At 60.5% G+C, this 13094-nt stretch overlaps 3 protein-coding genes across 3 annotated transcripts; all 3 read right to left on the bottom strand.

Moving 5' to 3' along the window:
* Positions 1–1454: 1454 nt before the first annotated feature.
* On the bottom strand, positions 1455–4292 carry C1QB (complement C1q B chain). Its single transcript, XM_010202300.2, has 3 exons — positions 4208–4292; positions 3054–3213; positions 1455–2148 (listed from the first exon to the last, which is right to left on the bottom strand). The coding sequence occupies exons 1-3, from the start codon at positions 4214–4216 to the stop codon at positions 1574–1576; spliced, it is 744 nt and encodes a 247-aa protein (XP_010200602.2). The 5' UTR covers positions 4217–4292; the 3' UTR covers positions 1455–1573.
* Positions 4293–6173: 1881 nt separating this feature from the next.
* Positions 6174–8126, bottom strand: C1QC (complement C1q C chain). The gene is made up of 3 exons (XM_010203522.2): positions 8056–8126; positions 7287–7476; positions 6174–7058 (listed from the first exon to the last, which is right to left on the bottom strand). The coding sequence occupies exons 2-3, from the start codon at positions 7465–7467 to the stop codon at positions 6502–6504; spliced, it is 738 nt and encodes a 245-aa protein (XP_010201824.2). The 5' UTR covers positions 7468–7476; positions 8056–8126; the 3' UTR covers positions 6174–6501.
* A 1275-nt stretch (positions 8127–9401) lies between these two features.
* Positions 9402–12756, bottom strand: C1QA (complement C1q A chain). Its single transcript, XM_062012986.1, has 3 exons — positions 12689–12756; positions 11821–11992; positions 9402–11501 (listed from the first exon to the last, which is right to left on the bottom strand). The coding sequence occupies exons 2-3, from the start codon at positions 11981–11983 to the stop codon at positions 10933–10935; spliced, it is 732 nt and encodes a 243-aa protein (XP_061868970.1). The 5' UTR covers positions 11984–11992; positions 12689–12756; the 3' UTR covers positions 9402–10932.
* Positions 12757–13094: the final 338 nt, after the last annotated feature.

Here is a 13094-nt window from a genome sequence, read left to right as displayed (position 1 = left end):
TCAGTGCTGGGCTGGGCAGGGTGAGGGCAGGGCTGGCACTGCAGCAGCTTCAGGGGCTTTTCCACCCGAATGTGTCTGTGATGCTGTGGGTCCCTGAGCCGAGCTGCCCCGCTCAGCCCGCAGCCGCTGCCCGCAGCTGCCCGCTCGGGCCGGGCCGTGGCTCCGCCGGTCTCCGCTGCCCCCTGCCGGTCGCTCTCCCGGGCAGCGCCGGAGCCATCCAGCCGCCGCTCCGCTGCCGCTGCGCTGCCCTGGAGCCGGGACCGTGCAGCCCAGAGCTGTGAAGCCACAAGCAGATGCCCAGAGCTCTGGACTCCATAAAAGCCAGTCAACATCCCGCTCTCTAATACCCTCCACGACCCCTTATCATCAAATCCAGCCCCTTTCAGCCCCTGACCCCCACAGAATCTCTCCTCTTTATGTCCTGAGCATCCCATGTGCACCCCCACAGACTTCACCCCCCATGGCTGGGCTGGGGGTTCTGAAGACCCTGCCAGGATCCGACCCTTCCATCTCTACCTGGGGGAAGGGGAGAAGGGTCACCAACCCAGGAACAGTGCTGGACTGTCACCTGCCCTCAGCCTGGGCCGTCCTTGGGGTCCTCAGCTCTTATTTGTCTGGGTCTATCAGCACTGCCATTAATAAAGACATCCTTGGGAGGGCTTGGCAGGAGAGGACTTGCACAACACATGGTTCATCTGCTGGGGTTATGGGGCTCTTATGTTTGCCCTGGAGAAGGGGAGGCTGAGGGGAGACAGGAGGCTGCAGTGAGCTGGGGATTGATCTCCCCAGCCATGAATGACAGGACAAGGGCAAATGGGCTGCAGCTGCCCCAGGGGAGGCTGAGGTTGGAGCTGAGGCAGAACTGTTTCCCTGAGAGGGGTGTGAGCCCCTGTGCCAGGCTGCCCAGGGAGCTGGGGCAGTGCCCAGCCCTGGAGGGATCCCAAAGCCCTGGAGCTGACAGTCCCTCTCCTGCTTCCATCACCACATCAGGCTCTGGCTTCGCCCCATGTGCCCAGCTCATCTTGCCACATGCTTTGACAAAGGTCTGTGGGTGTTATTATCACCATCACACCAAAACCAACCCTGCACCAGAAAATCCTGAGGCTGATGCCCTCAGACCTTGCCAGCCTCAGGGCTCTCCAGCACAGCAGCACCTCCAGCATCTCCCCATCTACCACCAGCACCTGGTGCCCACAATCTTTCTGCTGTGTTACATGTCCTGTCCCCCTGCTGAAGACCAGGATTTCCCTCTGTGGTGATGTCCTGATCCTGGGCTGGGGCTTTCTCTGAGACACTCTGCAGCAGGACCTGCGTGAGTTGTGTGGCTCTGCTCAGCAGTAACGAGATGCTGGTGAGCCCAGGGGTACAGGAGGGGAGTATCTGAGTGTTATTTGAAGGGAAAGAAGCAAATGCTAAGCAGGAAGGAAGCAGAAGCAGAAGGAGCCGTCGTTTAATGTACAAGAGCATCAACAATGGGCTGAAGGCACCAAATCTGGAGCCATTTCCAGGGGAATCCTCAGCCCTGTGAGCACCAGCAGCAGGAGGAGGGCTGGGGAGAGTCACCCTCAGCAGGCTAAACCTCAGGGAAGATGAGGAAGCCAGAGAAGATGCTGTCAGAGCCTTCAATCCCCACCACTGAGTTCTTCTCCGTCGGCTCCAGCCAGACGGACTCGTTGGCCGCCAGCCTGAGGACCACCCCTCCCGTGGTGACCTGGTACCCTCCTTGCACGTAGTCACAGAAGGTCACCACCTTCTCCCCCCTGCTGCCACCACGGCCCTTCTTCACATTGAGGCAGAGGTTGGCCCTGGAGGTGATGTGGTAGGTGAAGTAGTAGATGCCAGGGACGTGGCAGACGAAGCGGCCGTAGCGGCTCTCGTAGTGACCCTTCTCGTTGGTGATGACGCGGTTGAAGCGGATGGGCTGCTCTCGCCGTGGGTACATGCTGATGCTCCTGGCAGCAGAGAAAGCAGACTTGACAGTGGCTTTGTAGTCACCAGAGTCTCCTTTAGAGCCAGGGGGTCCCATGGGACCTGGTGTTCCCATAGGACCTGGAGGGCCTCTAGGGCCGACCTTCCCCGGGTAGCCTGGTTCTCCTGGATCTCCCGTCTCTCCCTTGTCTGCCTCGTGCTCCACCTGGCCAGGAGGACCTAGAAAGCAGGAGGGAAAGTCATTGTGGTCACAGCCAAGCCCCACAGGTCTGCAGAGTGGGCACTGGGAAGGGAATTGATAGTTCCTGTGCGGGGCTGCAGGTCAAGGGGATGCCTGACCACTGGGCACCATGACACCCCTTTCTGCCCTGCGCTCTGTCCACGGGTTCCTCAGGGTGCATCCAGTCCCTTCTGTCCCCAGGCATCACTCCTGCCTGAGAACACCTCAAAGGGACTGGTGGAAATGAGTGTGAGCAGCAGGGTGAGGGAGATTGTGCTGCCCCTCTGCTCTGCCCTGCTGAGGAGTCCTGTGTCCAGCTCTGGGCTCCCCAGCTGCAGAGAGACAGGGAACTGCTGCAGAGAGGCCAGTGCAGGGCCAGCAAGATGCTGAGGGGCTGGAACATGTGTGTGAGGAGGAAAGGCTGCAGCCCTGGGGCTGTTCAGCCTGGGGAAGAGAAGCCTGAGCTCAGGGGGATCTCATCAGTGCTGATAAATCCCTAAAGGTGGGTGTTGAGAGGGTTTGGTGACACTTCTTTTTCTGTTGTCTCCAGTGCCATGTCAAGGGCTGATGGGCATGAGCTGGGACATAACAAGTGCCACTGGAACACAGGGAGCAAGTCCTTTGGTGCTGAGGTGAGGGAGCCCTGGCCCAGGCTGCCCAGGGAGGGTGTGGAGGCTCCTTCTCAGGAGGTTTCCAACCCCACCTGGACACGTTCCTGCTCCCCCTGAGCCAGGGGAAGCTGCTGTAGCAGGGGCTGGGGCTGGAGCAGCTCTGCAGGGCCCTGCACACCCCCACCATCCTGGGGTTCTATGAAAACAAGTTGCTTTCCCAGGTCCATGTGCCTGTCAGGCCTTTTCTGCTCTCAGTATGCACAAGATGCCATCTCCCCCTGCAGCCTCTGTACCTCTCTCTCCCTTGGGGCCGTTGACCCCGTCTCTGCCGTCGCTGCCGGGCTGCCCCGGTGAGCCCGGGATACCCGGGATGCCGCCGTACGTCTTGCAGAGTGTGGCACTTGCAAGCTGCCCTCCAGCCAGGTAAATCAGCATCAGCCACGCAGCCTGCATCTGCTGGGACACAGAAGGGCATTGAAGGGGCTCAGGGCAGTGGGGAAGCTGCTCTGTGCTGCTCTGGAGGGTGATGGTCAGGAGCACATCTGGGTAATGCCACCAGAGAGAGAAAACATCCTGCTGCAGACCCAGATCTGCTCTCCTGATGGTCTTGGAGAGACCATCCCATTGGGTATAGGAGAGCTCTTCTCACTCCCAATTTGCTGTATTCTGGTGATCATTCCACCTGTTCTCTGCTGTGGATCTAAATCCATTGCTTTTTTCAACCTCCTCCCCTCACCCTGCCCAGCCCAGCACTGATCCACAGCCTCAGCACCTCAGCCCCACGCCTTTGGGATCCCTCCAGGGCTGGGCACTCCCCCAGCTCCCTGGGCAGCCTGGCACAGGGGCTCACACCCCTCTCAGGGAAACAGTTCTGCCTCAGCTCCAGCCTCAACCTCCCCTGGGGCAGCTGCAGCCCATTTGCCCTTGTCCTGTCATTCATGGCTGGGGAGCAGAGCCCGACCCCCAGCTCCCTGCAGCCTCCTGGCAGGGAGTGTCAGAGAGTGCTGCTGGCTGCCCTCAGCCTCCTCTTCTCCCATCAGCCCAGCCACACTCTCAGAAGTCAGGAGGAGAGATCACTGAGTTGGACCCTCCATCCACAGCAGCTTTGGTTGGGATGTGACAGGTACAAGGTCTAATCTGCAGGGTCCCAGCCCACATCCAGGCAGATAAGAGCATCTCAAGGTTGGAGACCACCCCCATGGCACCTTTCAGACTGATGATCACTCTCTGAGCCTTTGCCATCTCCCCTTTCTATCTCCCCTTCCCCAGATGGAGGTGCCGTTGTGATCTCCACCCCCAGCTCAGCAGCCTCTTTTCTCTCCTGCCCTAAGCCACAGCCAAGTGCCAGTGGTGGAGGGGTTTCAGTCTCCTGGCATTGATTGGTTCCCACCTGTCCCCACCTGCAGTGGGAACCTGAGGCTCAGCCTCACAGCTGTCTTGCTCTTACCTTGGGCATATCGTTGCACAGATGGGGAGATGGAGCAGGAGACACCAGTGTCCTGCTTGGAAATGGCAACGAGGAGAAGCAGAAGTTTGCTGAAAGGCTTAATTTGAAAGGATCAGGGCCACATCCCTTTTCTGTTTTTCAATTTTAACTCATACTCTTTCTCCAGTATCACTTTCACATCCCCCAGGAGTGCTGCCTGCCAGCTCAGCAAAACAGCCCATGGCCAGCAGCACGCTACTGCCCTGCACACTCTGCTCAGATGTGCTACAGGGAACAGAGTCCCAGAACCACAGAGTCTCAAGGGTTCAAAGGGACCTGCAAAGCTCATCCAGTGCAACCCCCTGCCAGAGCAGCACCACCCAGAGCAGGGCACACAGGGACTCATCCAGCTGGGTTGGGATGGCTCCAGAGAAGGAGCCTCCACAGCCCATCTGGGCAGCCCCTGCCAGGGCTCCCTCACCTCAACAGGGAACAAATTCTTCCTTGTGTTGCTTTGGAACCTCTTCTGTTCCAGCTTGTGCCCGTTGCCCCTTGTCCTGTCATTGGCATCCCTGAGCACAGCCTGGCTCCAGCCTCCTCACACCCACCCTTGATGCATTTGTAACATGAATGAGCTCACCCCTCAGTCTCTTCTCCAAGCTGCAGAGCCCCAGCTCCCTCAGCCTTTCATCACAAGGCAGATGCTCCACTCCAGCATCTCTGTGGCCCTGCACTGAGCTCTCTGCAGCAGCTCCCTGTCCTTCTGCAACCGAGGGGCCCAGAAATGGACACAACATTCCAGATGTGGTCTCAGGAGAGCAGAGTAGAAACCCAGAGTGATGGGGGTTGGAAGGGCCCTGCAGAGCTCATCCAGCCCCAGCCCCTGCTACAGCAGCTTCCCCTGGCTCAGGGGGCACAGGAACGTGTCCAGGTGGGGTTGGAAACCTCCTGAGCAGGAGCCTCCACACCCTCCCTGGGCAGCCTGGGCCAGGACACACATAGGCTGGTGTCAGAGCTTTGCCATGCCCGTGGGCACCAGCTCTGCTGGCACACTCAGCTCCCTCCTGCCTTCCTGCCTTGGCAGCTGGGGCTCTGTGCTTGGGATCACTCTCCCTGGGCAGCCTGGGAAGGGCCCCAGGACGTTGATGCTTTGGGGAAGGTGCCTGAAGAGGAAAGAGAACTGCAGGGTGTGTTTTGGGAGCTGAGTTTATTGGTGCTGCTGGCGAGGGTGTGAGCAGCCTGGAAGGTGTTTGCAGTGCTCAGGGCAGCAGAAGCAGAGGCACAGAGGGATTCCCCACTCAGGAGCAAAGCCCCACGGCTGCTGAGGGATCCCAGTGCCCAAGGGCTGGGGGCAGAGCGGCTGCTGGAGCCAGGAGTGCTCTGCCTGCAGGATGGCGTGGGCAGGCTGGCAGAGGTGACTCCCAGCCCAGCTGCTTTGGGACAGTGCTGGAAGCTCAGGTGACAAAATTTGGGGCCACTTCTGTTGTGGTCACCTCAACACCAAAGGAGTTTCTCCCTGTCTTTCAAGTGGAACTTGTGTTCCAGCTTCTGTCCATTACTCCTTGTCCTGTCACTGGGCAGCACAGAAAAATGTCGTCCCATCCTCCTGACACCCACCCTTTTGGTACTTGTTGATGGGGTCAGTCACACAGAATCATGGAAGCATTTGGATTGTTAAAGACCTTGAAGCTGCTGCAGTGCCAGCCCTGCCCTCACCCTGCCCAGCCCAGCACTGACCCACAGCCTCAGCACCTCAGCCCCACGCCTTTGGGATCCCTCCAGGGCTGGGCACTGCCCCAGCTCCCTGGGCAGCCTGGCACAGGGGCTCACACCCCTCTCAGGGAAACAGTTCTGCCTCAGCTCCAGCCTCAACCTCCCCTGGGGCAACTGCAGCCCATTTCCCCTTGTCCTTACATCCCTTGGCCACACATGGGCTGCACCTGCAAGAGGCTCTTGGCATGGAGGAATAACCACACTGGGACAAATGTGCTGGGGAGGGTTTTATTGACACCTTCATTGGGTGTGACATGGTGCTGCTGCCATCCTGCTCCAGGCTGCCCCTGGTGCAACCTGTCTGGGAAGGGAGAGACACAGGGACATCCCTTGGTTCTTGCAGCAGAATGCGACGTGGGGTTATCAGGGTGGCTGTGCCCAGTGCTTGGCACTGTCACACTGGGTGCAGATGCATCCAATTGTGCCTCTTCCCCTTGGGGCAGGGGTCATGTCTGGCAGCTGGGGCTGACTCCAGACACCCAGGCAGAGCAACCTGGAGCAGCAGCAGCAGTGGTGAGGCTGGGGAAGGCTCTGGTGCTCCTCTAGTCCGGGAAGAGCAGGAACCCCGAGAAGATGCTGTCAGAGTCACTGATGCCCACCATACCGTTGTACTCATTTGCTTCCAGCCACACCTCATCCCCAGCATCCACGTGGAGGAGAACCCCCCCAGAGCTGACCTGCATGCTGTTGGTCTTGTGGTCACAGAAGCTGGCCATCTTGCTGCCATTCTTGTAGAGGATGACACAGAGGTTGGCTGTCTGGGAGGAGTGGAACACGAAGTAGTAGAGGCCGGGCAGCCTGCAGGTGAACTTGCCCGTGCTGGTGCTGTAGTCGTCGTTGGTGTTGGTGATGACGTGGTTGAACACGATGGGGACGTTCCTCAGGGGGTGCTCACTGGTCTGCCTGGTCACTGAGAATGCTGCCTGGTGCTTCTGCTTGTAGCTGCCTGGCAGACCCGGCTCCCCAGCCATGCCCATGGGCCCAGGCCCTCCAGGAAGACCAGGGGGACCCATGGGGCCAGTCTTGCCTGGCAAGCCAGGGATACCTGGCTCCCCTTTCATGCCCTTGGGCCCTCGTGTTGCAGAAGTAGCTGGGATGCCTGTGGGATGGTGGGGAGTGGGAGGGAGTCAGCATCCATGGCAGGATGTGGGAAGAGGCTCCTCCATCCCCTTCCTTCAGGCAGGAGAGGGTTGTGGCCTCTCTCTCCAGTCTCCTGCCCTGTCCACAGAGGATGCTCCCCATGGCCTGCAAACCAAGGCAAACGGGCTACAGAGGGCTCAGTGGCCTCCCTACAAAGGCTGCATGGTTGCCCACCGTGCTCACCCACCTGGCTCGCCTTTGGCTCCCTTCCAGCCGTCTCTGCCATCCCTGCCTGGCACACCTGGCATGCCTGGCAGGCCTGGAGTCCCATAGCAGCTCAGGGGGGTATCTGCAGTCACAGTGGACCCCAGGCTCAGGAGTAGAAGAGCGAGGGTCAGATGCAGCTGCTGCCAGAAGCTCTGTCCCATGTTGGTGCTCTGGAGTGTGGGGAGGGAGAGAAAGCAGTGGGGTGAAGGGCCACAGGAGGGTGGCTGCCAGGCCATGGGGCAGGGGTGGTGCTGGTGACTGCACCAAGCTGTGCCCCACAATGTACCCCCAATACCAGCTGCCAGGCAGTGGGGAGGCAGATGTCTGGAGATGGACCCTGGGTTCGTCACCACTCTCAGGGCAGCCCCTGATGGCACAAAGGGAATTGGATGTTGGGTCTGGATGGAGCCAGGAGGTCCTGTGGTACTCATGGGCAGCCCAAAGCTCTCCTGGTCCAGTGTCCCACCCCCCTGCAGATGCATTTGCTGCTGCAGACCATTGCACTGTGTGGCACCCACCTGATCCCACCCCTCCACCAGCACCAGCCTGACTTTCCAGTCTCTGCCCATCAGGATCAAGCCCCCCATCAGCAGGGGATCCCCAGCTGTCCTTCCCTCCTCCATGACATGCCTGGCAGTGCCTCTGTCTCCTCCTTCTCCTCTCACCTAGCCCAGCACCATGCCATGCAGCTGGGCCCCCAGGCCCCATGCAGCCCACCCCAGAGAAGTGGAACCTGCAGCAGCTCTTACCTCAGGCTGGAGGGAGAGCAGGGCACAGGATCCTGCACTGCTGAGCCCTCTGGAAGCTGCACCACTGGCGCCAGCAGAGCACAGGGAAGGTGACTCCGTGACACCCTCCCAGAGGAAGTCACAAAGTTAGGAAGGGGCCTGTGGGAACTCAGAAGCCACAGCTGAGTTTCACATCCCTGTGCCTGCTTGGTCTGAGCACGCACTTTGGTGCTTGCTGGGTGAGCCCCGTGCTCGTGCCACGGCAGCAGCAGGGGCTGGAAGGGCAGAGCTGGGGTGAGCTGCTGGCAAGAGATGTCATGGACCCTCTGGCCATCATGGGGGGCATCTCTCCACCAAGCATCTGCCTTTACCCCTGACCTGCCCCTCCTGGACTCGTTTCTGGGCAGAAGGGAAGCAAGTGGAGGCAGAGCCACTGCACAAGGTCATCTCCTGGCTCTGGAGAGAGATGCTGCACCCCAAGGCAATGGGGATGAAGGATGTTTCTCCTAGAGGCTTGTCACCCTCTCTGCCCCGAGCCCTGTGCTCCACCAGCCCTGCAGGGTGCTGAATGCACTGAGGCCCCACTGTCTCTGCTCAGGATGCTGCTCCCTTGCAGGTGACCTGGCTTCCTCCTCACTGCTCCAGGAACAGAGGCTTTTGACTGCCCAGCATGTGTGGAGCAGCTCCTTTGAGCAGCAGTCCCAGAGCATGGCACCTGGGGGGCTTCTCTGCTGCTTTCTGGCTGCTGTTACCTGCCCAGCCTGCCCTACTCCCACTGGTCTCACCTCAAGCCATAGAGCATGGCCCCACAGACCCACCACCACCACCCCAGCATCCCCTCAGCCTCTCTGATGTCTCTGTCCTGCCTCTCTGAAAGGCTGGAGGACCACAGCTGCCTTTCCCCTTCCTGGGACAGTTTGGGTACGCAGAGAGGGCTGTGGGGGTGAGGTGCCTGTGTGGCTTGTACAAAGCAGCCAGCTTGGACTCATCAGGAAAAGAATCACAGAATCCCAGCATGGTGGGGGTTGGAAGGGCCCTGCAGAGCTCATCCAGCCCCAGCCCCTGCTCCAGCAGGTTCCCCTGGCTCAGGGGGCACAGGAACGTGTCCAGCTGGGGTTGGAAACCTCCTGAGAAGGAGCCTCCACACCCTCCCTGGGCAGCCTGGGCCAGGACACACACAGGCTGGTGTCAGAGCTTTGCCATGCCCGTGGGCACCAGCTCTGCTGACACACTCAGCTCCCTCCTGCCTTCCTGCCTTGGCAGCTGGGGCTCTGTGCTTGGGATCACTCTCCCTGGGCAGCCTGGGAAGGGCCCCAGGACGTTGATGCTTTGGGGAAGGTGCCTGAAGAGGAAAGAGAACTGCAGGGTGTGTTTTGGGAGCTGAGTTTATTGGTGCTGCTGGTGAGGGTGTGAGCAGCCTGGAAGGTGTTTGCAGTGCTCAGGGCAGCAGAAGCAGAGGCACAGAGGGATTCCCCACTCAGGAGCAAAGCCCCACGGCTGCCGAGGGATCCCAGTGCCCAAGGGCTGGGGGCAGAGCGGCTGCTGGAGCCAGGAGTGCTCTGCCTGCAGGATGGCGTGGGCAGGCTGGCAGAGGTGACTCCCAGCCCAGCTGCTTTGGGACAGTGCTGGAAGCTCAGGTGACAAAATTTGGGGTCACCTCTGTTGTGCTGTGGTACTAAACCAGCCCCCACACCCACAGGAGTTAATAAGCCATGCAGAGAACAGTGGTGCTGAGCAGATCCAGCCTAGTGAGCCCAGTGAACAGTGGTGCTGAGCAGATCTGGTCTGGTGAGCCCAGGGAGCATTGGTGCTGAGCAGGTCTGGCCTGTTGAGCCCAGGGAACACTGGTGCTGAGCAGATCCAGCCTGGAGAGCCCATGGAACACTGGTGCTGAGCAGATCCGGTCTGGAGAGCTCAGGGAACACTGGTGCTGAGCAGATCTGGTCTTGTGAGCCCAGAGAACACTGGTGCTGAGCAGATCCAGCCTGGGCAGCCCAGTGAACTCTGGTGCTGAGCAGGTCTGGCCTGTTGAGCCCAGGGAACAGTGGTGCTGAGCAGATCTGGTCTGGTGAGCCCAGTGAACACTGGTGCTGAGCAGGTCTGGCCTTGTGAGCACACGGAACAGTGGTGCTGAGCAGATCTAGCCTGGGCAGACCAGAGAACACTGGTGCTGAGCAGCCTGGGCAGCCCAGAGAACACTGGTGCTGAGCAGATCCAGCCTGGGCAGCCCAGGGAACACTGGTGCTGAGCAGGTCTGGCCTTGTGAGCACAGGGAACAGTGGTGCTGAGCAGATCCAGCCTGGAGAGCCCAGGGAACAGTGGTGCTGAGCAGATCCAGCCTGGGCAGCCCAGTGAACTCTGGTGCTGAGCAGATCCAGCCTGGGCAGCCCAGTGAACAGTGGTGCTGAGCAGATCCAGCCTGGGCAGCCCAGGGATCACTGGTGCTGAGCAGATCCAGCCTGGGCAGCCCAGGGAACTCTGGTGCTGAGCAGATCCAGCCTGGGCAGCCCAGGGAACAGTGGTGCTGAGCAGGTCTGGCCTTGTGAGCCCAGAGAACACTGGTGCTGAGCAGATCCAGCCTGGAGAGCCCATGGAACACTGGTGCTGAGCAGGTCTGGCCTGGGCAGCCCAGGGAACACTGGTGCTGAGCAGATCCAGCCTGGGCAGCCCAGGGAACTCTGGTGCTGAGCAGATCCAGCCTGGGCAGCCCAGGGAACAGTGGTGCTGAGCAGGTCTGGCCTTGTGAGCCCAGAGAACACTGGTGCTGAGCAGATCCAGCCTGGAGAGCCCATGGAACACTGGTGCTGAGCAGATCCAGCCTGGGCAGCCCAGGGAACAGTGGTGCTGAGCAGATCCAGCCTGGGCAGCCCAGGGAACGCCCCCTGGCCCCGGGAGCCATCAGCCGTTGTGAGGGAAGAGCAGGAAGCCGCTGAAGACGCTGTCGGCCTCCAGGGCGCTGAGGATGGCGCCGGGGCCTGTGGCGCCGCTGCCCACGGCCACGCGGTCGCCCGCCGCCAGCCCCAGCACGGCGCTGCCCGAGTTCACCTGCGGCACCTGGCGGCCGTTGCGGTCGCAGAAGCTGACGACGGGCTCGAGGTTCTTGGTGATGCTGAGGCACAGATCCCCCCCGGAGCTCACCTGGAAGGAGAAGTAGTAGAGGCCGGGGGTGCGGCAGGTGAAGTGGCCGCTCTGGGGGCTGTAGGAGCCCTCCTGGTTGGTGATGACGTGGTCGAACACCACGGTCTTGCCCAGGGGCGCCGAGGAGCTCCGGGAGGCCGAGAAGGCGGGCCGTGGCTGCTCCAGGATGTTCCCAGCCTTCCCCTTCTCCCCCTTTGGGCCAGGCGGGCCTGGGATGCCGGGGGGGCCGTGGTAGCCGGGGTAGCCCTGGTTCCCTGGCACGCCGGGGTGCCCTGGCTCTCCCGCATCCCCTTTGAGGCCCTGGATGCCCGTCCTCTGTGTCGACTTCCCTGGGGAAAGGAAGGAGGGAAGGAGCGTTTCACACAGGTCTGGCTTCCCCTGAGCTGCCCTCATAGCCCAGAGAGTCATTTGGGTTGGAAAAGACCTTAAAGCTGCTGCAGTGCCAGCCCTGCCCTCACCCTGCCCAGCCCAGCACCGACCCCTCAGCACCTCATCTCCATGCCTTTGGGATCCCCCCAGGGCTGGGCACTCCCCCAGCTCCCTGGGCAGCCCGTTCCAATCCTCTTGGTGGAAACATTCCTCCCTTGATGCTGTTACCGAGTGGCTTGAGGCCCCCAGACCACCCCCACAGCCCCTGCTGCCCCTTACCCGGCTCTCCCATGTCCCCCTTCTGCCCTGGCCTCCCGTCACGGCCAGGGACTCCTGGGAAGCCGTCCCGGCCGTCTGGTGCCCGACACACTCCGTCCTCCATCAAAGCTGTGCCCAGCATCGCTGCCAGGGTGGTGGTCACCAGCCACAGCCCAGGATGCATCCTGCCTCCCTGCAAGGACAGAGGTGGGGGGGTTGGGGATGGAGGCACTGAGGAAGCACACAGACGCACCTTGGACACAGACAGTGCTCTCAGAGGTGCATGCATGGGTCTGCCACACAGCCCACGTGCTGCCCTGACACAGGTGGCCACGTGCAGGTGATGCTGAAATCACTGAGGTTGCTAAAGCTCTCTGCCATGTGGCCATGGCAGGGCTGTGGAAGCAGATAGCCCAGGACGTGAAGCATGGCATAAACCCTTTGGTGCGTGTCCTGGTGCAGTTACACACTAGAAGGAGGCAGAGGAAGCTTCTTCCAGTGGTGGAGGAGAAGGAACATGGCAGTGGTCCCATGGGATAGAGACCACAAGTGAGGAAGGGATGAAAACAGACAGGACAAAGGGAGGGTAAACAGGCAGAAAGGATTCAGACACCTGACACACGGAGCTGGGAGAGAGAAGGGATGTCCTGAGCACATAGATCTACTCCAAAACCCGAGGTACTCAGCCCAGGACAAACCTGAAGAGCCCAGTGGTGTCTTCAACCACGTAGAGCAAAGACAGTTTCTTGTGCCCCCATTGCCCCTCATCATCTCCCCCCCTTTCTTGCTTTAAACCCTTGTGGAGGGAGGGAAGTGAAGCAAGAAGAGAGACAGGGAGCAAGGGCTTGGGAGCAGAGGCATGTGTCCCCAGCGACCTGGGGTGACTTACCTGCCTGCTGGGGGTGAGACAGACCAGTCTGAGCAGCAGATCTATTTACTGGAAGCTGTTCCCTAAGAGCAGGGAGGAAGAGAAGCAGGGTGGGAGGGGGATGGACTTGCATGTGCAGTGGTTTGCCTGGTTGGGGAAGTGCCAAGTTTCACTTTCTCTGCACCAGGGAAACTTGTTCCCCTTTCTGTGCTTGGCTCTGGTTGTGCTGCTCAGTCAGAGGACAGTGTGGTCAGCAGGACCACAGAGTTCCCACTTCCACATCCCTGCAGCAGGGACTGAGAGGGACAAAAGCAACAAGGGGTGGAGGGGCTCAAAGGCAATGCCCAGCGGGCCAGGGGTCACTCTGACGGCTCCTGGTAGGGGCAGTGGGCAATGGGGTTGTCACAGGTACCCAACCTTGTCATTG

The sequence above is a fragment of the Colius striatus genome, chromosome 21 (assembly GCF_028858725.1).
Source record: "Colius striatus isolate bColStr4 chromosome 21, bColStr4.1.hap1, whole genome shotgun sequence".
NCBI lineage: Eukaryota > Metazoa > Chordata > Aves > Coliiformes > Coliidae > Colius > Colius striatus.
Note: the sequence above shows the minus strand (reverse complement) of the source record. Positions and strands in the feature narration are given on the sequence as shown.